Source organism: Halyomorpha halys, unplaced genomic scaffold (genome assembly GCF_000696795.3).
Source record: "Halyomorpha halys isolate HHAL.00 unplaced genomic scaffold, Hhal_1.1 Scaffold510.1, whole genome shotgun sequence".
In the NCBI taxonomy this organism is placed as follows: domain Eukaryota; kingdom Metazoa; phylum Arthropoda; class Insecta; order Hemiptera; family Pentatomidae; genus Halyomorpha; species Halyomorpha halys.
This window is the reverse complement of record NW_027115101.1, coordinates 149888-175522: the sequence shown is the minus strand read 5'-3', so window position 1 is coordinate 175522 and position 25635 is coordinate 149888. Positions and strand designations below refer to the sequence as shown.

Genomic DNA, 25635 nt, shown 5'->3' with positions numbered 1-25635 from the left:
AAAATATCCAATTAAAATTTCAATGGTAGAAATATTTTTAATGTATAAAAATCCTCGGTTCAACTTAAGAATCGATTAATGTTTTTATGCTTCATAACGTTTTCTTAAGCAATTAATGACTTTGACGACATGATGAAATTTACAGCCAGACTCGAACTTGTGTAAGGACCACAGAACCTCTTACCTGGGTGTACTCCTCAGAAACTGCTTTTTATATTACAATTATAAAAGGTGTAGTAAAGTATCGTATTATTACACACAAATAAATAAATTTTTATTTACGATAAAATAAAATGAACTTTTAGAATAGATATTAATAAATTGTATGTACTGCATGTTTATTGTATGTACTACCTATGTACTGCATTGAAGATTCTAGATTTTCAAAATTTTCTTACGTATTATTCTAACCACCTAGCATTCTATGGGATTAGAAATGTATGAAGGTAATCAAATAATAAATAAGGGGTACTATACTATAAGGATGTTAAAAATACGAGGAGAGGTATCATGCAATAAATAATAACGAAGTAAAAACAAAGGTACCTTTATTGAACTTCAGCCCATTTAAAGAGTAAATTTATTACATCTTTTTATATGTATATATATTTATTACATTTATATAATTTGTAAACATTTTGATATAAATATTAACAATAAACATGATAATAATGCTCTTCCAATTGATAACCAGACGCCTTAGATCAACTATAAAAAATACGTTCGTAGCATAACAGACTTTATCATTTCATATAATAGTCCATTTCATCAATATCTCAAATCAAACCTTTCACTTCTATATCATATCGTTTAGTAATTAAATTTTGAGTACTTAGTACCATTTGTGGATAAAATATATGTAAAGTTATGTACATGATAGGCAAAACATTTCGTTCAAGGTTATACACATGAGTTTTAGGAATCAAACATAAGCTTTAGTCCTGATAGTATGGCTGATCCATTCACTGACAAGAACAAACGTGTAGTCGGAGGTCACATTTATGTTGTTTGTCATTGAAAACAGTTCGATAAGTATATCTCAGAACAATCTTCACAGTATATACACATTTTTCAAACATGCTCAGTGCATTGATGACAACTTAACAACATTTGATTCTGGTAACTTTTTTGAAGCTAATACTATGACAGGAGTTTTCGAAAAGGTGCACTGATCCAAATCGAAAATGTACAGACAATATAAAAGTCGGTTCTAATAGAAGGGAAAGATAAAATTAGAAAACATGGAGCAGCACACCACTTTTCGGATATACCCTGTGTTTCAAAATTTATATACACATGCTCAAGAAAAAGATTTTATGTACAGTGTATCAGACCCTCATCTCGGAGATGGCGGCCTGGGGGACCCTCAGTGGTGGCTTGGCCTTAGGGTCCTGGTTGAGGAGGGGCTGCGACTCTGGTGGGGACTTGTTGCGAGGTGGAGGAGGTGGGCGTGGCACGGAGCCATTGGGAGGGGCCTCTTTGTGGCGCGGCAAGGTGGCCAGGGAGTGGTGCTGGGCCACCGTAGCGTGCGACCGCGGTAGTGTGCCTCCGGTCAGGATCACGGAGTCGTCCACGTCCACGATCACAGAGGCCGATGGGGGGAAACTCTTACCGGACTCGAAGCTCGACACTCGCTGCTGCATGTTTTTGACGTCCATCCGTGTCTTGTCCCGCTGATAATATACTCCGGCGAATATGAGAATATTTAAGATGAGTAGAGAACACCCGATGGCAATGGTGACGCTGAGAGCTGTCGAGTAGGCAGCATAACCGGCTGCTTCGAGGCTTGCCAGGGTGTCGGTGGTGTTGGAGACGTGCGGGTTGACATAGCCTTGGTTTATCTGTACGCTAACGCAAGTGGTGACCATCGTCTCCATGGTGGTCACAGGTAGGAGAACCTCCGCTACGGTACCGTTGAGGCCTGCGCGCCTTTGCATCTCTTGCGCCTTAAGGCTCGTTCTGGACAACGGGTCTGGGCGGACTATCCCGTCGTAGAGGTCGTCATCGTTGTGGTTCCTGAAGAGGTTGTGGCGAGCGACCACGTCTTCCATACCGGCACGGTGGAGTTCTGGGATTAGCCGTAGCCACACAGATAGCTGGTGGGCTCGAAAGTGATTCTTCATCTTAGGTTTCATTCCTAAAACAGAGAATAAGCTTTAGAAAATTCATCAAATTTTTCATTTATTATAAGGGTATAATTTAGTGCTAATTATATATTAATCTATGACAAATAAATGTTTTACAAGCTCAAATTTCAATTATCTTATATTTCTTTCAGAAAAATAATACTACATTAACACCAATGGTAATGACAAGGATATTAAACGAAATCGGACTAGGAATTATTCATAAACATAACATTTTTTATCATAAATATACATGATATATCTGGAGATATCAATTGCTAGAATAATTTGACCTAAAAATTAACGAACATTAGAGGATGGTTTAAAGAATTGTCACAGGAAGAATCTTAAAGAAAATGGTTGCTATTTATGACAAATATTTGGCTTTTAAAACGCAGCGATAAAGTGGAGTCGGTAACTTCCACCTCTTACATATACTAATAGTTAAACAGCCTCTTCACGGTGGAGGGGAAGGAAAACCACGAGCGTGTGCTGCATAAAGGGGGACGAGAGCTATTGGAGATTTTGCCGATAATGTAGCGGGGCCTTAGGCTTGGAGATGAGCCAACCTATAAAATTGAATAAACGTCAGAGGCCCTTCTTCCGCAGCTACTTCGCTAAACGGTTACATTTACAAGCTAACTTCCCCTATTGACCAATAATGAGCATATATCGAAAAATAACAGTTCAATGTTTTATTAATCTTAAAATATTCTATATTCAATAGATTTATCTATATTCAAGAGATTTTTAATTCCAAGGAAGATGAAGAAGATGGAAGAGATATGTACTGCGATCTACTGAATTCTGGTTTTACCCTTCATGTGGAAAGAGGGTAGAATTCATGTCACCAACCTTTATGTAATTATTGTAAATAAGTACATATGTATTTTTATTTGATATTATTCTAGTTAAAATTTTTTGTTGAGCAAAACAAAAGCATCATAGAGATGGCCCTTACAGCGCATAGATGCTGAAGATGTAATGATATTTTAAAGAAAAATTTTATGACTGGCCTTGTAAAGAGTTGTGACTAGTATAGGTTGAGTCACTGTGCAGAGTTGTTCCAAATCTACTAATAAATGGATGCAATATATAAGACTCTCAAAACTGCAGTTTGCTGGAAATAACGCAAGAATGAATGGTAATTTGCCTTTTAAGAAATTATTGTTTGAGGAAAGAAAAAGAAAGGGAGGGCGGCCGCAACTGAGAAAGGCGGTTCATTCGATTGAAACCGATGCACAAATTTCTGAAAACAAGAGTTCGGCAGACCGTAGCAAGTCTTGATGTGGCGAAAACCATGGGTTTTAGTGCCAGTGATGATAATGAAACCTATTATGGATAATGGGAAAAAAAAACCTTATGGCTTCCTAAAGAAACGTTTTAAGAAGAAAAAACGTAAGGTTAAAAAAAGTAATTCGCTCGATATTATTTATACATCTAAACGTTAAGGAAATTTTTGGATATATATTTAGCTCATTTTCAAAAACTTCTCAAAATTAGTCAATCTCAAATTGAGTGCAGTGTTAATTATTATTAATATAGTCATTAGGTTGACTGTTCTCAAATGGAGGATACTAAAATGGGTGACCAAAAGGATTCTTTTTGAACAAGTTAAGGAACTTATTGATATCAGAAAAGTTTCTTGTAAGAATCGCTGTCATATTTTCTAAATCCAATTAAAAAAAATAATGATGGAAGACAATCAACAAGATAAAGATGAATAATGTAATTAATTTTTGATTATAGATAAGATATAGGTTGAAACGTTAACAATATTGGTCCACTGATAATATTTTATTTAGAGCATCCTAATAAGAAAAGAAATGGATCAAAGTCTGCACGGTAACCGCCCAGGACTTAAGAAAGGCAGTTTCCGACCATGAGAGGTTTACTGAGGGAGATGGGGGAACTAAATCATTTCCTAAAAGGGGGTGATCGACTTATAGGTTGAATAAATGCGATCCAGCCGAAAACCTGCTCGACAGTGAGGATGCTGAGGCAGTCATCTGCAGGGTAAAAAGAAGTATCCTCAATCAAATTCAAGCTGAAGAGGAGACACCCTCGAGCGTGATCAAGGCGATATTATATTTTTTTAAAGAATATAATGTAAATGCACTTTACCAACAATGATCACCAGACACAAGATCCCACATCACAAAAATCAGATACAAAATAGGAAAAGATAAATAATTCAAGACTGTTTCGGAGAATCTAGTAACCAAAAGTTTGGAATGATGAGTCCCCAATAATGTAGGAACTTCTAGCGCCCCAAGTGGCCAACAGTAAAACCTACCTTCTCTAGTGCTCTCTGTGGGTAGAAAAAGAAACCTGTGCATGAGAGAGAGCCATCTTTTTCTGGAAGCAATCATTCTTTCTTCACTCTTATTAGTGAAAATAAAACTATTAGTGAGTAGAGACATCCAGGAGTGCCTTTCAGCGGCAGGGGTGAGAGTGGTACAGGAATGAGGGGAAGTAAAAGGAAGCATGAAGTAAGTCCACATCATTCAATATGATTCACACCATCATCTTCAGCACCAACAATATCCATAGACCAATTACTCAAAATTAATTAACACACCTAAAATAAACAAATAAATGATCTATTTCGTCCACTCCTACTCCACCTGTAACTTATGCAATAGATTTTTCTTTTCAGTTAATTATGTTTCATTTCTCATTCGTTATTTGTATACAGTCCACTACAAATTCAACCAGCCAATCAAAAGTGAAAGTGCACCTGGCCTTAAGTTGAAGGCGCGCGTCATGCAAAGACAAAGAAAACAATCCACTAAACAATTTCATTTCATAAAAAAATGAATTCATGCAGTAGTTGGCCACTAAAAAATTGAAACATCGCTACGAAGAAAAAGATACAAGGCTAATTGTAATCAAATGGATCATTAAAACAAGGTATATAAATTAGAGGAAGATAGTCCCGTGCCGGTCAATAATGGTATCAAAGTAGTAAAAGAAAACTATATATTGTTGACCAACGTTTAGCTCCACTTCGCAAGGCTGATAAGAAAAGTTCTACTGAACTAATAAATGCTAATAAAGAAAAATAAATGCTGCGATAAGAAAATAAATAAATTTTAAAAATACTTTTAATGAACTTAAAGAATCGCATTTCAATACAGATTCATCCTGAGGGGCAACAAATAATGAATATGCTAACTTCCAAACAAATAATGCTTTTCATAATATTGTGCGTTAGGAGCCCAAATAAGAATGATATTGAAAATGAAAAAAAAATTTCTCTTTCTGAGTTAAAAATTACGGAACCGTGCGGATAAAATGACACTAGAAAAACTCTTAGAAGAGAAAAGTTGAGGCGTTGTATTCCAACATCAGGTATTTCCATTTTTAAAGTTTTTATTATTTTATTCATTCAATAGCAGTTCTGAAATTACCTTATTCGAAATCCAACAATTTTTAGAAGACTATATCGTGTAATTTACCTGGTCTGGAAAATTGTTTATAGATATAAAACCTACACCGTGTTTATATTTTTGATACTTTCATGATGATGCTTTATTTACTTAAACTAATTAGTACTAATGTTTATTCTCGTAAAAAAAAGTATTAAAAAACAGTACGAAAGTGCCTGATTAAATTAAATTGAACAAACAATAACAGTTGAAAGAGATTTTTGTTAATTAAAAATAAAACTGTTAATTGGAAATAAATTTAAAAATAAACTGGTTTTGGAATACCAGGCTCTAATTGGTTTGTTTTAAACAGCTCTGAGGATTTAGAATGTATCTTTACGTATTCATAAAAGTAATTAAGAACGATGAATATAATCACCCTTAAAATTCGGCTTTAAATTTTGTCTGAAAAGTTAAAACAACTTAGTTATATAACAGAGATGTTTAGAAACAGGCCTTATTAAGGAACTTACTTTGAGGAGGAACGCTATACACAGTTGGCCTGAAATTATTAATAAGAGAACGCAACTAACTTGGCAGGATAAGTCTCCTTCATAAAATTACGCCACTATTAATACGAGTTTGGAAGTTTAGACCTTCTTAGCCGTACGATTATCTTAACTGGAGAAGGCTCGAGGCTTTATGTAAAGTGGCCATTCTTCAGGGCTGTTGAGCCTACATTCAGTGACGACGTCGGCCCAGATAATGCCTTGAGCTCGCTCGATAATTACAGTTGTTAGGAGCGAGACCCGAATCCAGGCACTCATTTGAATAAAATCGCAATTAGAAAGAGCTATGAAGTGCTCTAAGTTTACGAGAGTCGCTACTGCTTTAATTGTACAACTTGCCCGCCTCTAACTGTCTTCTAGGGCGGTAGAGCCTTCGTCGAGTTTGTTTGCTAAGATGTTGACAGGATGCGAGGACAATGTCTTCACTATGAATGTACATTTCGCCCCAATTTAACTTCAGCGTAAAGAGGGAATGGTCTGAGGTTGGGAAGAGGTTTTTCAAAGTATCAAGAAGTGTAGGAATCACAAGAAACGAAGAAACTTTGAAACGCAAAAGGTCGGGTAGTTCTGAACTGTTTTTTTCCATTATTGTTGAAATAAGGTAACAAATCCAAATTTCTAACCCCGGGAAACTGCCGAAAGTTCATTTTATTAACAAAAAACTCTACAGTGTACATCGATTTTTCATTTTATACCCAATATCTTAAATAATATCTACCGTATGATAAACATTATTCATACCTTAGTTAAAACAGATTAAATTTATTATAATTTGAGTATAGAGAATTCTATAAGCTTAATTGCACCCGAGATACAATTTTTTTCTCCACAAACTAGAAATAAACAATTTGTGATTTAATTTTTTCTTGTAAAACAATATGTTTTGACTTTTGTTTTCTTTCTAAAAACGAGGATTGGAAATTTTCACTATATTTTGACAAATATCATGCAAAGTAATACTGGTATGAATCAGAAATTAGATTTAATAAGCTTCATATTAAGCACTATTCGCCAAGTATACAGCTGATATTTCCTGAGATATGAAAAATTCTTTTAAAAATATCGGTATTTTAAAATGAATATTGATCGACTTTTTTTTAAGCATCTATTTATTTATCGAAAATTAATTAAAAAAATATTTATTTATATTAAATTTCGGCAAATATAATGTAAACCAATACTGTTACGTAGCAGACTATGACAAACTTTTTTAAAGTGAATTTGAAAAGCTTCGTTTTTATTACTAATCGGCGAGTTTGCATAGTAAAATACTTTATGAGATAAAAAACTTTTCTCAGAATGATGGACAACGCCAAAATTGTGTAAAAGTAATTTTCATACTTCTCTGGAGGCATGAAATTATTTATATTGTTATATTATTTAGATTATATTCCTCTAACTGAATTGATATTTAACTTCAAATTATTAAATCTCAATTAATAATTAACTTAATAATTTGAAGTAATAATATGTCCCCTGTCTACAGGTCGATTATAATGATTAAGTTATTTAACTTTATCGTAATTGCAATATTTTAGCTTAACTTAAAGTCGTTTTGGTTCGTATTTTTTTTTTATTACTTTTATTTGAATACGCAAGGTCCAATGTTAATTTTAATTGTTTAATTCTTATAAAAACAATTATTTTTCAAACACGCAGTTGTTCAATAAAGTACATCGTAAATAATTCAATGGATTATTGACCCATTGAAAATGGAAGGTAAAGAATCCACAAAAAAATAAGAAAATCATGGAAAAGTAAGGAAACATTTCCAACATAAATATTCCTAACAAATATCAATATTTATTCCCTTTTTTCTAGAGCAGACGTAGGCCAGAATAAACACTCCCCTTTTTATTCGGTCTTTAAAGAAGCCCCTTTTGAATTGAGGGTTCAGACTAGGGTGCAATTTAAAATGTTTGCCCAGTGTGATAAGATTTAAAACATGGAACTCGATTTCCAGTTTTTTTTAAAAATAGTGTTAAGGTGTCACGGAAGCTGATCACAGTACTGATTGTGAGTAAAGAACTGATGAATAGATAGTGAGTCTCTTAATTGATACTTACTATTATTTTCATTATATTTAGTGCATATGTACATATACATAAAATATTTTAACCCGAACCACTCATCCAACAGAATTTGAGACTTAAAAGATTTTAGAGACAAGCTATCTGAAACTGTTGTTATAGTAATATATTTAAAAAAAAAATAGGATAAGGAGATGACCCTGATATTTTAACACTATTGAATTTTACAATATAGGTGAAATACATTAACAACAGTTTAAATGATTAATTATTTAAATAATTTTCGAAGGCATCTGTGTTGATAAATGATACTGTTAAATAACATAGCACTTTTTTATTGAATCACTATTATTTAATATAATGTTGTTTTCATTAATATAAAATAAATATGACAGAAAAATATTAAAATATCTATATCGTCGTATTCAGGTAGTTCTTATATCTTTGTTGTGTAATTTAAATACTGATTTCTTTTTAAATATATTATTTCATATAAATGGGAATGATGTGTTTTTACGACTGTATTACGGAGCATTTTTATCGTAATTAAATTTTATTTTATTTACCATTTCAGCATGATCTGTTTAGTGTTGAGACTGATAACTTTAATAATGTTTTAAATTAATCTGGCTATTCATAAACAGTTTTCTGAACAGTACAAAATGACAAAATTAATGCTTTTTTTTTTTTAAATGTTCTATATAAGTTACGTATTGTTGTCTTGTCAACGTCCTGCCGGTAGATGGGCTTTGTAAATTATGTTTTATCTAATTGTTATTTTGTTTAATTATTCACGTGAAATTGCATTTTTAAAGAGAATATTATGAATTTTTTGATGTAGAAATAGGTGGAAATTTGCATTTATAATACATAAAGTCGGTTGAGGACTCGTGTCAATGCAAGTGGCAAGGTATATGCGTCCCTTTTATTATGAACCAATAGTCTAGTGAATAAATGAAAGATGTAATTAATTAATGTAAGATGTAAGGTTCCCACTAGCTCAGATTGTCAATGTCTTTCAAATTAAATGTTAATTACGCTTGCTTCTCTCCGATGAGTTCCAGGAACCAGCGAACTGGTAAACGGAGATAAAATATTAAACCCATCTGGCATTAATGTGGCCGAGAGTTTCATAGGTAATATTGCTGGATATCTATCTATCTATCTATCTATCTATCTATCTATCTATCTATCTATCTATCTATCTATCTATATATATATATATATATATAACCAAAGAAAAGAACCAATTACAGAGCATGATAGCACCCTCTGTGCTAAGCTTTGGCTCCTCTTTTTCAATTCTAAAAACGTAAAATATTCTCAATAGTTTTTTGATATACTCGTCCCATCTTTCGTTTTTGATAAAATCTATTAATGCTGCATAAATTAGCAAGCAAAGTCACTTAATTGACTACTCACATTTGTTTAAAGTTTTTCCCAGCGCACATAGCACAATCCAGAGCAAACACGTAACTTGCCCAAACTTTGATGAAACAAGTTTAATAGAAAAAAAAAGCTACAACTTTCTTCGCAAAGATAAAAAAAAAGGTTATATGAGAAAGTGCAATTCAACTAAGAGTTAAAACCCTACGAATCAATAGCTATGTTTCCTAGAACGGGATTGGATGAATACTCGACAGGGCTGCGGAGTTGGTTTGATTGGACGACTCATCAAGGGAAGATAAAAGTTGGATAAGAAGAAAGTTGGAGGAGAGCCGTTCCAAGGCAGAAGGTGAACTTAGGAATTGCTTTAGAGTCAGCTCTGGACGGAGTTGTGGAAACTAAAGGAAAAAACTGAAAATTCGAACTAGAATTCGATTTCGGAAAACAAACCCCAATTTATTATATATTTAATGTTTATCCAATTCAGATAAAAAAGTTAATATAATTTTACGCCAGATGTAAAGAACAATATGTCGTTTTTTACCTATTGTCCTTATTCAAATTTCTTTACTTTACGTAGCCGTATAGATGAATACTGTATTGTATAGCAGTATAGACCAATTGTAAGAGGAGGTACTTGATTTTAAAAAATGATGTTTACTTCTCAGAGGTAAACTATTTTATTATTCTAAGGGTATCATTTGTTTAAACTGCTCCTCCGGAAATGTGATATGGCATCACTCTAACTTCGAGGGAAAAATATCCAAATTTTATTTAATCTAGTTTTTATTATATTAATCTATTACATCTGTATAATTATTCATTAGGTTAAGCTTATGTGGTGGTTATAATATGATTGAGATCGTTCCTTCTCAATTTATACTGTAGCCCAGCATCAGTTATGGGCATGATATCGAACCAAATCTTAATAATATTAAAAAAAAAACTCTATTGAGCTTCAATCGACTGAACCACGTTTAGTTCCTTAAATAAATTCTTAAACTGCTGGTTGGACCACGTCTTAATTTCCGGTCAACCTTCACAGCTCCAAAACTTTTACACAAATTCTAGATTAAGTCTTCAGTTGATAATAGTCCAAGTTTCTGAGTCGCAAATTGTTTGAAATAATTAATTTGTATAAATAAATTTTTATTTATTTAAGATATGTTAACAAACGCCAATGGGCCAAAAGCCATGATATCTCGTATGAATATTTATGAAATAAATAAGAACTTTTTCAAACGTCACTTTGGTTTTTAATGTTTTGTAGAGAAACTGGGTTTTTAGAGTAATCGTTGTTTTTATAACCTTTTATACTTCAACATCTTTTCTTTTCTTTTTCAACTATAATACAATTTTTTTGACATAAAACAAAAAATTAATGCATTTATATTGACTCATGTCTAGTTAGATTCCATAGACAGCCCACTGTGTGGTGGAAGTAAATATACTTACTATCTCCAGATATATAATTGATTACTGAGTTTTGATATAACGTTCTTTAGTAATCAGTCATATTTTTTATAGAAAACACAGTTTTCAGATTTAAAGGGAGCTCAAATTTCAACTAAAATGAAAGTACTAATACTAACATGTTTTCTAGAAATTTATTTTTTACTAATGGGATCATTTTATAAGATTTTATATTTTTATTATTATTATTACATTGCCACTTATTTTCTAATGTTTTTTGAATGCGACCATTTTCATGTCTATAATTTTAAGGATTCTCTGTTACAGTAAACCATATATTGTATATTTAAGAGAAGGTGTTTAAGGATGGAATGATTAAGGAAAATAAGTAAAAAGTATTTAACGTATACCGATTCAATGCAGACTGTAGATTCTTCTAAAGAAAAATTGACGAAACACTTCAGAATCAGTCTGTAAAAGACCTACAATATAGACTGAAAAGTCAACATATATTATTTAGTGTTTTACTATTCATTCTTCTCATTAATTAATTAATAGGATGATATATTTAATAAATTATAAAATGTATTTTTACCATTTAACAGTAAAATAAAAATATAAACAATAAATAAATATTACAAATATAAATAAATAGTAAAATATAGTTTTATTATTTCTAAGGGTAATCCTAATATTTTAAGATCCTAATGTTTTAAGAATCCGCCTGTGATATCAACAGTATAAGTATAGCCACAATCAATTATTTCAGCTTCAGTGTTTTTGAGCTCAGGTAATCAATTAGTCAGTGAATAGGTTGAATCTGCTTTTTTATATGTTGAAAAGATAATGACAAAACAGGTTTCCATCTTCGCTAATACTGGTCCGATTTAGATGAACACTATTTTGTTTATTTATATAGAGAATTAAATCGTATTTTAAACGAATAGTTATAAAATTCCACCACTGATAATTAGCACTTTATAGCCCTTGTTATTGAGTTTCAGTATTATTCAAGTCAGTAAGTGAGTGAAATCAATTCTTAAATGTCCTGAAAAACCTAATCGGAATATTTAATAAATACACATGGATCAAAAGGAAAAATATTTGCAGTAATATGCCTAATTTAGATGATTTTAGTGTTTCGGTCTAAGGAATTGCATTAGGCAACGTAAGCCTTGAGCTCCATGGGCGTTGCCTTTTTGTCTTTAATTTTTTATCTCTCCCCCCCCCCTCGTCTGGTCTTAACATTACATTTTGAACATTCATTTTTGACCATAATGTATTTCTCACTAACCCTTTGCAAGGCGACGAAAGAGAGATAGAAGAAATTAATAAATTTATACTTAATTTCATGACATATAATCGTTTAAATTAACTTTAAATATATTTATGATAATCTTTCACACAAACTATTACCATAATTGGTTACAAATCCTCAGTTAAAGACGTATCAATGATGGACAAACACCCTCGAGCTACCAGTAATCTCCCGTGGCGTAGGGTGAGAGGCAATTATTATTTGTTTGTTCGCCGCTCAACCGAGCCATGAAATTGCCTTTCCACTCCTCTCTAGTGGCGATTTAAAATTTAAATTTACCCAAGTCCATTTGGAGGATTTGTCAATCCAACCGCTGGCATAAAAGCCTCTCTTTCTCTGAAATTTTTGTTTTGTTTTAATCAGTCTCGAATAATCGATAGATTCAAAAGAGTCGAAAAGAGTGTTTTTTCTTTAAAAATCGAACCTTGCTGCAGTTTAAAAGCATTTATAAGGTTCTAAAGTCAAAAAGGCAACGCCCACGGTGCTAAGGCTTATAGTGCATGATGAAATTCCTTAGAACGCAACACTAAAATCATCTAAATCGGGCATATAATAGCAAGTATTTTTACTGTTTATCCAAGTCTATTTAGTAAATATTCAGGAAAGGTTTCTAAGAGCATATAAGAATTGGTTTCACTCACTTGCTCACTTAAATAATACTGAAACTTCATAACAACAATGGTTATGAAGAGGGAATTATCAGCAGTGGTATATTATAACCATTCGTTTAAAAGGTGATTTAATTCTCTATAAAAACGAAACAATAATACTAGTGTTGTAAAAATGAAAAAAAAAAAAATAGTTTCAATCCATCCACTGACTACTACCTGAACTCACTACTGCCTGAACTACTACCTGAACAATTAATTGATGTGGTTTTTCTTATACTTTCGATGTCCAATAAGGCGGGGTCTAGTATGGACTAGTAACAAAAATGAATGGTGTACTGGCAAAAATGGTTTAGTGAGTGTATAGGTTTATACGATGAACTATATTCTTTTAAGACTAAATCGTGGGGCCAAAGAGAATCTAAAAAAAAAAATGAAATTGTGAGCACATAAATATACTTATCAGAAAAAAACATGTAACTCAAAAACCTAACTTCTAACTAATCACTAACATCTCGAGAGAGGTTTCCAATAGATTTGACAGTGATAGGGTTAGAAAAGAGTAAATTATAGTGCGATTAAGAAAAATAAATATAAAAATAAAATAATAGCAATCAAACTTGGAAATATAAATAACAATAAATTAAGTAGACAGTAATCGCTACTAATAACAGATAAAATATAATATTTTAGAGATAAGTATTATGTATAAAAAAAGTATGTGTAATATAAAGAAATAAACATAATTAAAGATGAGGAAGAAAATTTATGAGATGAGTAATTGAAATTAACATAACAACATACGTAAGTAATGATTACAAAAATATAAGTAGTGAAAAAAATTTAAATTAACATAGTGAAATGTTTGAAAGAATACGATATATTTGATACAATGAACAAGAAATGAAACGAAATATAGCCATCTCGTTTTGTTTTACAGCCTTGAAGAAACCTTGGATTTCAGATTGAAACGTAGATAAAAATAAATAAGTTTTACTCATTTGCATACTTTTACTCAACGCATCCCCCGAACATCTCCTTATATCAATATACAGTCAACTATTTTTTTTTTGTTTTCAAGTATTTGTTAATAAATATTACAATCTGCCTCAACGTTGATGGGCAACAGTGATAACTGATCACATTCATACTAAAATAAAATAACATAAGAATAAAAATAAATAAATAAATGAAAAAAAAGAAGTACATAAAAATTTAAAAAAATATATCTTCGAAAGATAAAGAAAATGCTATATGTACATGAAAAAACAAATAAATAAAATAATCACCAGTCGCATTTACACTCATATATACAATATTTACACTATCGACCTGAGGATCCCTGAGCCCACTCTATCCCCCGCCTCGGTCAACTATTAACTCCTCATTTATTTTTAACCATTCAGTTTGTTTTAAATTTGTTCCATCGTGACGGGGATAGAAGAATTTTGATGGAGTGGGTAAGCAGCAATGAAAAAGCGAAGCCAAAAAGGCGGGCCTTATGATGAACTTCAGGGTCGAGTAGGAGCCAATGCCGACAGGTTTCCCTTTCAGTTTAGATTAAAATGACAGGGTCTGGCCAACTCCCCTCTTTTTTCTTTATGTTTCCCTTTGAAGGTGAGTAGGCTATAGTAGGGGCCACCATCTTGGAAATGAGTGGAAAGTTAAAAATGCATTTGCCACTGCTATAACTATTATCAGCATTATTATTCCTCCTTTATATCTATTAACAATTATTTTATTTATTATTAATTACTCAGTACTTTATTCTTTTACAGACTATTTTTCTATTCCTATCAGTGGAAAATCCATTGCGAACCTCTCGCGAGATGATCGATTGTGATTGGTTAGAAGTTAGGTTTATGAGTTATATATTTTTTCAGATTAGTACATTTAATTGCTCACGATCTAATTTTTTCATAATTATCTTTGGTCCAGCAATTTAGTCTTAAAATAATATAGGAATGCTTCCCATCGTTTAACCTTATACACTCACTAAAGCATTATTGGCAGTATATCATTCGTTTACATCTTTATTAAGATTTTCTTAGCGATATTTATGTTTTTTTTGTAAATAAATATAACTTTTTTCTTGGATAAGCCTTTAATATAGCAACCGACATATAATCTTGATCCGTTCCAAAAGGTAAACCCTCAATTGTGAGGATCTATGGACGAATACAACTCTCTGTTTTTACGACTTACGACAAACTTTAAGTTTTAAGATTAACAGACAGTTGTAGCATGCAAAATATAATTTTTTTAAATTGAAAAACAATCTAAATTTAACTTCCAAATAGTAATATAAATAATAAAATGTACTTAAATATAAAATAATATATTATCAGACCTTCTTCATAATTTATAAAGCGAAAAAATGCGAGAGCGCCCTCCAACGAGAGTGGTATTGTCCAAGAGTACAAAGTCATTCGGAATGATAAATCTCCAGAGGATTTCCTGTTCCAGGCTGCTTTGTTTCCAGTTGAGTGGCTCTCTGGAATCCGCAACTTCCTACAGCTCCCGGGGGCTTGTGTATTATGTCCGCATTTCAAAAACTTCGTCCCTCCATTCTTTATGCTCGGAATTATAACTTATTCGCGGTATTACATTTTTTGCATTTTTTTCTTCTTATATTAACAAATGATTATTTATCGCAAACAGGTAGATTTACGAAGGGATAATAAAATTTTATAATACCGAATATCAAGTAGTTATAAAATTGATGCTTAAAAACTCTTCTGTAAAGCCATTGTTATTTCAATATTTTTGAAGTCTTTGTTACTTAGATTTATCTTCTAGAAAATATAATTTTATAATAGTATTATTATTTATTTAAAATTAAAGGCCATATATTATAATTAAAGTCCAACAATTCCGATTTAAAAATTAAATGAATCAACATATAAAAAAAAAACTTCGGATAATGCTTGGTATATTAAAAAAAACCCTGTAAATAATGATATCATCTTTTACAAATACAACATAAAGCCTTAGCAAAATTAATTTGTATTGATCATTATCAATTATAAAAATTCAAATCATATACCACAGTAATCATTTTATATAAATATATTTCGAGGTTGGAAGGCGTGTTAAGGTAATTTTCCTAACTGTTTTGGCTTTATTACTCAAGAAAGTTCAGAAAGAAATCAAACAATAGATGTTTTATGCGCTTCAACCAATTTGTATATTATCATTATGAAGCAAAAATTATGGTTAAGTACATTGCACCGAAGAAAAAAATTGATAATGAATTTTTAATAAAATGAGTGCATAGGAAAACTTAAGGAAATATAAAATAAACAAACTTAGTTCTTGGTTATTGTTTTAATTCGGGAAACGATAAAGCAGTTATATTAGAACAGAGTTGCATTTTTACAAATCTCCCACCAGTCCTAACAACTATTCATTGTAAATAAATAAATCAAAATAAAATAAAGATGGGATAGGGAACACCTACTGTGTCATGTTTTCACTTTGTGGACAAGAACAGAATACTATACCCGTATTTAAAATTGAAAAGTTTAGAATGGCTCTTTGTCCCTTAAAGGTATAAAAAATACAAGTAGAAGTATTTATCAGTAACCAAGGTTTCTTCCATCATGACTGGATAATGTTGCTACAATCTAATAAATGTCTTTCAGTTTTTATAATCTTTAAATAACAATAAATTTCTATTTGAAACAAAGATAAATCGCTAAATCGTTAGTTAGCAATCAATGTTTATTTCGACAATGTTCAGAGTGAATGCACATTTATAAAGAGACTTCCAGGCTAATGTATTATGTAATGCTCCTATTGACGACTTAACATTAACGGTTTATTTACATTATCGCCGGCACTTGATTCACTTTACATAAATTAGTAAACCAGGCCTGTGATAGAGACCTAAAGGCATTGCTGTTCCGTGATGGCTGCACACCGCTACAGAACCTGGCTATAGTAATCGAATTGCCAGGGGGAGATTGCCCTTCTAGATTGGCTCTTGATGGGGCTCTTGGGCCGGGGCTCCTGGGGTCTGTCCCCCCGTCTTCTCTTCATCAAGGCAGCCTGTTAGGGTCCTAAGAAGTCAATGGATCGAGGGCTTTGGCTTCAGTAGGAGAGGAAAAGGTCAGCATGTTGTATCCATTAGTAATATAAATAGATGTGAGTGGAAGCGTATGCTTAAGTAGAGGATAGTTATGTATGACACGATGAAGAAAGATAAAAAGGATTAGAATTTTATAGTTTTCCGCAAAGACATAACAAGCATATGACTGAAGTGATTCATTGTACCCAAAACATCTTCGATACATGAAAAAATATAATCCAGCATTTTCCCACATTAACTTTTTTTTACTTCAATTTAAGATTTAAAAAAAAATATTCTACATAAAATACTAATGAAAATTAGGCCAAACATGAACAAATTGCTTCATTATACTGTAAAATTTAAAAGTGAATATTTTATTTTGAAGTGAGATATTGATTTAAATAGTTGTGTATTTTAATATGAAGATTTTTTTGGTCGCATTTGATCTCATATTATTAGAAAAAAATTGTAGTACTGTAAGACAGAACCCGTAGATAACACTTTATCGCAGGTGGGTTGGGACCAATGAATCACCTAAACCCAACCTAAAGGGTGTGATAAACTTTAGGTAGCAATTAAAACTTCATACCTATGGACTTTCTACCTGCACCACCCTATTCCTTTTGAATTTTTCATAATTTCAGTCATACTTCAAGTTAATTTTTTCTTCAAGGCATGGAGTAAGTCTTATTTTAGTAATTTTTTATATATTTAATCTTGTTGGTGCTGTATTACATTCTGTTATATGCTTTAGAAAATAGTAGTAGGGCTAAGAAAACTCGTTCGTTCACACCATATTTACAGAGATACATAAATTAAACGATAACATGTAATTAAATTATTTTTTCCATACGAAATATTCAAACTATCGTACACCACGATAATACCTATATTTCTATTAAAACTAGAATTAAACTGGACAGTTGCTTTATAATCTACTGGAAAATTATTCTGCAATTAATCGAAAATAAAATTCATTCTTTCGGGAAAAATGCTTAGTTTTAAAAGTTTTTTTTTTAATTTATTTGATAGTTCAATATTTACGAATTCCATTTCGATCGCGTAGAAGTTTATTTTTCACCGGAATACCAAAGATTTCGATTTTTTTATTATGAAATTGACTGCCTAATTTAGAAGTGATGCATATGCGAGGAATTTTATGGAAGAATAATTTATCCTCAATTATAGAAGAAAACATTTCCATCAACTTTTGGCATCATTTGCTTTCTAGAGACAGAGTGACTGAGGCATAAGAGAAAGGAGATGCGAAGTGTTAACCATCAGCTACTGAAGATAGGCAGGCTACTGGAGGACTGGAGAGCTGGAGGAGTCGTGTTCTCGCCCCTTATTGGCAAAGTTCCATGGGCACAGTCTCCAATAACAGACTCTATAGCTCCCTTGATCTTCCAGTGTCAGTGGGCACTAGTTCACTCCTTCTGGACAGTTGCTTTATAATCTATTCTACTATTATGTGTGCAGGTGAGTGATGAATAATTAAACACAGATGAAAACATTTTTTTTTCGAGAACTGCAGCAGAGAAGAGCCTTCAAATTACTCATACTAATGTTCTTATATGTTCAAATGTTCTTTATAAATTCTGAATCCCTACTAAAAGTATTTTCCAAGTCTTAATGTGAAATGGACTTTAACATAAACCCAGAACTTTCATACTTATCGGGCTCTTAATACTAAATTTTGTAAATGCATGTGAGCAACGCTAATAGCGTTAATTGATTTGCAATTATACCATACTGGAAAGGCATAAAAAATTAATTATTTATATCCAATTTATTTTTGTTTAGAAATCTTTACTATGAACATTGAATGCCGCATGACCTAGCCTTCTTATAGAAATTTAGATAACAGAACAACAGACACCTATGGGCGTTGATGACCTCAGGGTTTTACGCCCTTAAGACCCAGACAACAACAACAACAACAACAGACACCTCAGATTTACCAGGAGATTCACACTGTTTCTCTGCAGCTCGTGATAGTAGGGTGAAGGGAATAATTACCTATTTCATAGAGAAAAATGGAAAAGATTCCTTATTTCAATATTTTTCACCTGTCTATAAAATTCAGTCCGAGTAAAAGTTTAAAGAAATGCCTCTATATTAATAATAATTTTTTAGAGAATACTTAATGTTCTCTTTTACAACACTAATGAATATAAAATACTAATGTTAAAAATGTCGAATATGATTTTTTATAAGTGTTATTTTACAATGACACGTTGATGGAAAGTCTTACCTTAGGAAATTCTCTACAACATTCCAAACAAAAATTATATCAAAATAAATAATATTTGGTTTTAGCTTTGAAAATACTCATGAAAAACCAGAACACTGTCCTAATAAAGTATTAAACATTTTAAGGTAATACTAAGACCCATTATCTTATCACAATTAAATTCCTTATGACAATTTAAAACAGCGCCGTAAAATGATTGCAGACTTAAGTAAAAGAGACATTTTCCTTTTATTATAGGAAGACAGTAAACAAAGGTACAACATAATAATAAAACAACTATTTTATGGTCCAACGTTTAGCTCCAGTTTGCAGGATTTCGTCAGGGCTAAACGAAAACAAGATAAAAACATTGTAAGATGTGACAACAAAATTAAGATACATATACAAAAGGAGTAAAAAATTGCATAAACAAAATTTAAAAGAAAGAGACACATTAAGTTAAGAAACTATAAATATAGATGTATAGGAAACTAATTAATAATAGTTATTATGTGTGATAGAATTGTAAATATAGGACTAGAGTAATAAATAGTAGAACAATACTTATTAGATAGTAATTAGTAACTACTATGATAGGAAAATATGATTGGAAGACAGCTGAAGTAAATGTGGCATAGGTAAGGCAAGATAACAAGTAAGAAGAAAATAATTATAAGGAAATGATAAAGATGTGTACCTGAGACCTAGAGATAATCAAGGTGAGGTCACCTATTCATATTTAGTTTTCTATTTATCTAAATTTATATTTTCTTAATGTATCTTTCTTTTAATTTTTTTTAATTATTTTTTACTCCCTTTGTATGTATATTCTAATTTTCTTGTCACGTCTAACAATACTTCTAAATCTTGCAAACTGAGGCGAAACGTGGGATACCATTAAATAGTTTTCTTTTACTATTTTGTACCTGTATTGTCCACCGCCTGGACCATATTCCTGCAATCTACTTATTAATATATGAGACCACCCAAAGATCTGTTCTTATCTTGTATTATTAAATAATTATCATTTTTACTAACATATCGATATAGTTTTCCCCACCAGATAACAATTGGTTAAAGAAAAATATAGCTATCGAGCGACATCGACTCTACACATACAGTGAATACTTGAAATATCCCTTAAAATACCCATGGGTAGAAGAAGGCAGCACTTTTCAACTGACATCTTTTGTACTTATTTATTCATTATTTTATTTTTAATGGAGGGTTCGAAAAAAAACAACATAATCTCCCTTCATTTCAGCCCGAATTTCCCTTGACTTTGAAGAGCATTGAAACTTTGAAGAACATTTCAGCATACAACCAGAGATTCTGAAGCAAAGCACGGAATTTGTTTAGTTGTTGTTGTTGATTGTTGCTTAAAGGCGTAAAACCCTCTGGCCATCAACGCCTATGGCATGATAAAAGTAAAAAAAAATATGATAAAAATAAATAAATAAAAAAATAAAATAAATACAAAAAAAAAATTAAAATCGAAGAGGAGTTATAATATAGAAAGAAGGCGATGTTTTTTTTTTTTTAAACATTCAAACACTAATGTAATTTTAGCTTCCTCGTCAGTGAGAGTTTCTGATAAATTTGGGGTCAGTCTTATCCTGTTTATTGTTGGCAAATAGTGAGTACATTCTTCAAAAATATGTCTAATCATGAGAATGGACTGACAATATTTCCATGTTAGAGGTAGCAGTTTTCTGATCAGGTGAGAGTGCGTGAGGAGAGTATGACCTATTCTCAAGCGGGTTAGAGCAACTTCCTCCCTGCGGCTGTTGCGGTAGGATGTTGACCATGGTTTTACTGGTCGTTTTGTTTCTTTTAATTTACTCGGAGAGCTTTCATCCCACTTGGCCTGCCATTTTTCTAATATTTGTAATTTATGGGGTGTACTGAGTTCTGATGGGGTAAGAACGGCAGTGCCTCGGCCAGGGAGCGTGAGTGCCTCTGAGTTTGTTTAGTTTTTATTGTAGCAGACTAATTAGAGGTCATTCAAACAATATATGTGAAAATATTATACAACTATCTTTGGTATTTATTTAGTATAATATAAAACGTACAAATTAAACCCTAGTATGCCCAATTATATATTAAATCCCTGACAAAAAGCTGGATCGATCGCCCCCGGGAAAAATTATAAAAAGGAGAAAAATATTATCATTTCAAACTAACATTAAATGATAAACAAGCTAGAAGCAATTTCCATGAGCGCGAATAAATAGTCATTTCAGTGGAGTGTATTCATCGTTCATTCCTCGAGATAGTGACCCGATTATTCAAATGCGAAAATGCTGGAGATAGAGTTGTACTTTATAGATGAGTTGTCTGAAAATTCTTCCACACTTTGCGCTCATAACTCTTATCATTGTTTAATTCTTTAATTTATTCTTCTATGATGATATATTGCAGATTATAATTTATGAGAAAATCAATCCATTAACAAAAGGCCAATTCTAGCGTTATATCAGTTTTGAACAAGAAATTTGAATACTTATCTTCCCTCTTTTCTCTAATCCTTATTAATCACCCCGTTTGTGCAACAAATATTTTTCGAATGAATCTAACGACAAATTTGAGCTGATTTTAGTGGGTCACATGATTCGTACTTTCGAAAATTCTTTTTCAAACCTGAACTCCAATTCAATGAACAATATTATAAAAAAACAAAAAAAAAAATCGTTCAACTCAATAAGGTATATCAGAAATCTTATAATACTCTATGATGTATCTAGGGGGATGTTACACTAACCATTAGTTTTTCTCTTTAATTTTCTATTAAATGGTTGGTCAATTAGTGCAAAAATAATCATTTACCTTCTAGTGCCTATTGTCACCTATTGAGAGTTTATAAAAAGTTAGTGGATGACTTTAGCTAATCCAGTGCACCCAGACAGCTTCATTTGAACCATTTTTTAATGGAAAATAAGTAATAAAGTCTTACTCATAATAATTTAGTTGAAGGCTTTCTGAGGTTTCCGTTACTCGTAAAATTTATTCTTATAAACATGTCATTTTAGGATAAGTATTGTAAACTATAGTTGCCATCCAATTATTTCAATGTCTATTTTTACATATACATGCGAAATCCAATTTTTTTTATTTATAAAGAATTTACAAAATTCATATTTTTGTTTGATGAAGTTTATGAGTTAGAAATAAAAATATTTACTTGATATAGAGGTATTGAAGGGTCATAACAAGAAATATCACAAAATAAAAACAATGGCTATTTGAAATTCATATAAATAAACATAATTATACATTTTCAATTTCAAATAACACTAATATTTCGAAAAGAAGAAATTTATTATTTGTTGTATAATAAAGAATGAGAATTATAAAACATTTTTTTCCTATACCAAAGGATTCCAGCCCCATCGACGGTTAGTTTTACCGAGAAATATTTAAAAAGCGCTAACAGAATTTCAGTTAACCTATTTGTGATTCAGCATTTTTTCATACTTTTTTTTTACATTGTGATAATTTAGCAATAAAACATTTAATTTGAAAAATAAATAATTCAAAATTTTATAATCTACGCCTCAACTACTGAAATCTAATTACATTCTTGAATTTTTATCCCACTACTGCCATTATTTACGGTTTTTAAAATTTTGTGCACCACCACTTTCATATTGACCAACTTTAATTGCTGGTACATGGTTTCGGCTTCTAATGCTTGTAGTCTAAATCGGATACCTGTTAGCTAGAACTTGTCTCTCACCTTCGCAATTAGATTTGATGTTTTCAAGTAATAATTAAACAATTTAATCATTATATATATATTTAAAAAATGAGTGAAAATTACGAATCATTTATTGTTTGAATGTTCACAATTTTTCTGCTTTATAAAACTTAAAAACAAATTTTTAAATAGGTTTTGTTGCCTGCCATTTGCAGAGTTCTGGTCTTTATATTGGTGTAGGTGCTATCCAAAATTGTGCCTTTCAATCCCTAGCCAATTTTACATTGGCTAGATGATGTTGATATAGCCACACGTTGGACAATCACAGTAACAAGGCAACTACTGATGTTTGCCTTCAACCTCTCCCACTCAGTCCTCAGTGTCTATTTACTAGGTGTTAACGACACACACCTACCTTCTTGATTATTTACTCTAATTAGTTCTTGTGTGTAGACAATCTGTACACATTTAACAGAAGTCACCGTTTTAACATCGAAAAAAGTACACCTTAATTAATTTGTTATTCGAAAGCAATTGATGGTAATTTTCTGCTTTTTTAAATCATGGGAATTATGTACGTAATGAACAATTTAATTATAAAATTATATAGTGCAAAAGGTTTTTTTTTTAAATAATAGAAAAAATATCTATGTGAAATTTGAAAAAATAACCAGAACAAGAAAATGAGAGAATTGAAGAAATGGCTCCAGACCATAGACGGACAGTCCGAAACGTCTACCAGGTTTTTGTATTGATTTGAAATTAATAATATAAAGAATTGGAATAAGAGGCTGGTTAGTTCCTGAAATATAAAACAGAAAAGTACAAATCGGATGGGCCGTTTTCGATATATTTGAGGTTGAAGGAAAATACGATATGTGTAGTACGTTAGTAAAAGTAGCAATAAGGATAATAAACGTGGTCTAGATCGTTTCTGAGTTCTCCAACTTCAGGCCGAATTGGAAATTTAAGCATATGAATGAAAATAACGTTGCACATGGAAAGTAGAATATTGAATTTAATTAAATGGATCTGGGATCATCCTGTAGAGTTGGCCCTTGTGATATAATCCATTCCATAGTATCCATAAACATCAATATCGAACATTCGATCGATAGTCGTCAGATTATCGAAACTACTATAGATCACACTTCTTTACCTAAATTCTAATCTTATTTTCTCAAACAACTTAAAATGAGAAATAAATTTAAAAAAAGAAACATTGTAATTGAACTTAGAAAGCTGTGATACTTGAAAATAAATAACAGGGTAGTTAGTACGCGTGTGCATTTGTAAGGACCGATCAATGATTTATTCACAATGAATTATCAATACTAAAAAAATCTAGATAATAGGACGTTTTTAAAAAGAAAGTGAAATTCGAAATGGGATAGAAATGACTTCAATACATCTTCTACCCCATAGAACTTAATTTGATAAGAAAAATATTTATCGATAGCACTAAGTCGATATTATTGTTAACATTAGAAGTAGGAAATATCGGAAATCCCACCATCTACTATCTTTCCTCGAAACTTTTATCAAGATCGGGTAGATGGTAGTTGTATATGATTTTGAGGACAACAATATTTTTCACCTACTTGAATACAAAGCTTCCCTACCTACGGTACTGAGGAATTTAAAATAAAGAAATTATTCATTTACATTTGTTTTAACCTTTGAGATAAAGAGCGAGGTGGCTCATTGGGTAAGGTCCTGTGCTACTGACTTAAAGAGCCGGATTTAAATTCAGCTGTGGTGGATTATTTAGCTCTTCTGTTCCATGGGAGCACACAAGCACTAAGGTCCACCCAGCTACATAAAGTGGCAACTATCTGGCGAATGAACATGATTATGATAACCTCCTTGTACTACCGTAGTTCCTTTCAAAGTACTGAATCCCTGTCCCTTCATGGGTAAGTGCGGTACCGATTATCATTTATTTTCTGTAGTCCAGGGATATCCAAGGGCGGTTCGTGAAGTAAGTAAAAGAACAAACAAAACGTGAGGTACAAGGTTAGATAAAAAGAAAATTAAAAAAGTAAAGAAAATTGGAAAATATTAAAGTACAGAAAAAAAGAAAGAAATTAAAAATTTTAGAGTTTAAAATAAAAGAAAAAAATAATACTAATTTTAATTAGTGGCAAAAAAAAAAGATTCCCCTAAGTTTAAGTTTGAAATATAGTAAGATAATAAAGTTTCAGTATTAACTTAAATACAATCTATAAAATAAATTTAAAGTTGTAATATTAAATTTTAAAAAAACAGAAAAGGAATCTATCAATAAATAATAACAATTCCAATGATAATTATCATGTAATATTATATTATATGTAATATAATATTATACAATACAATATAATATCATATATACTGAACATGAACGGTTCAACCCAATTAAAACTGTATTTTTTATTTTTTCTCTCCTCAGCACCTCCAAACCCCATCGAAAGCTGTTAAAAAAATGCAATTTAACACTGTATGGCTAGTGAGACTAATTCTGATATAATATAATAATATATAATTACATAAATAATTAGCAATCATCTACTTAAAAATGGAGCAATTGATTATTTTTGGCTGTTTCCATGAAGCTGAACTAAGATCTTAATGTAATTTCACTTTGCTTATTGAAAACTTTTAAATCTTTGCAAGACAAATAATCATAATGTGTGAACCATGTATTTATTCTCAGGGGACATATGTCCCAGAGTAAGATTATTTTTTTCATTTCATTTCATTTTCATTACATTTCTTGTATTAAAATTAAAAAAAATTAACTCTCTCTCTCTCTCTCTCTCTCTCTCTCTAT

The 25635-nt window shown here is 31.4% G+C and overlaps 1 protein-coding gene across 1 annotated transcript in view; it reads right to left on the bottom strand.

Moving 5' to 3' along the window:
* Nucleotides 1-531: 531 nt before the first annotated feature.
* Nucleotides 532-25635, bottom strand: part of Nlg4 (Neuroligin 4) — a gene marked incomplete at its 5' end in the record, with an annotated part of 166285 nt that continues 141181 nt past the window's right edge. Inside the window, 1 exon segment of the mRNA XM_014425412.2 lies at nt 532-2137. Coding sequence (XP_014280898.1) covers nt 1329-2137 — 809 coding nt within the window.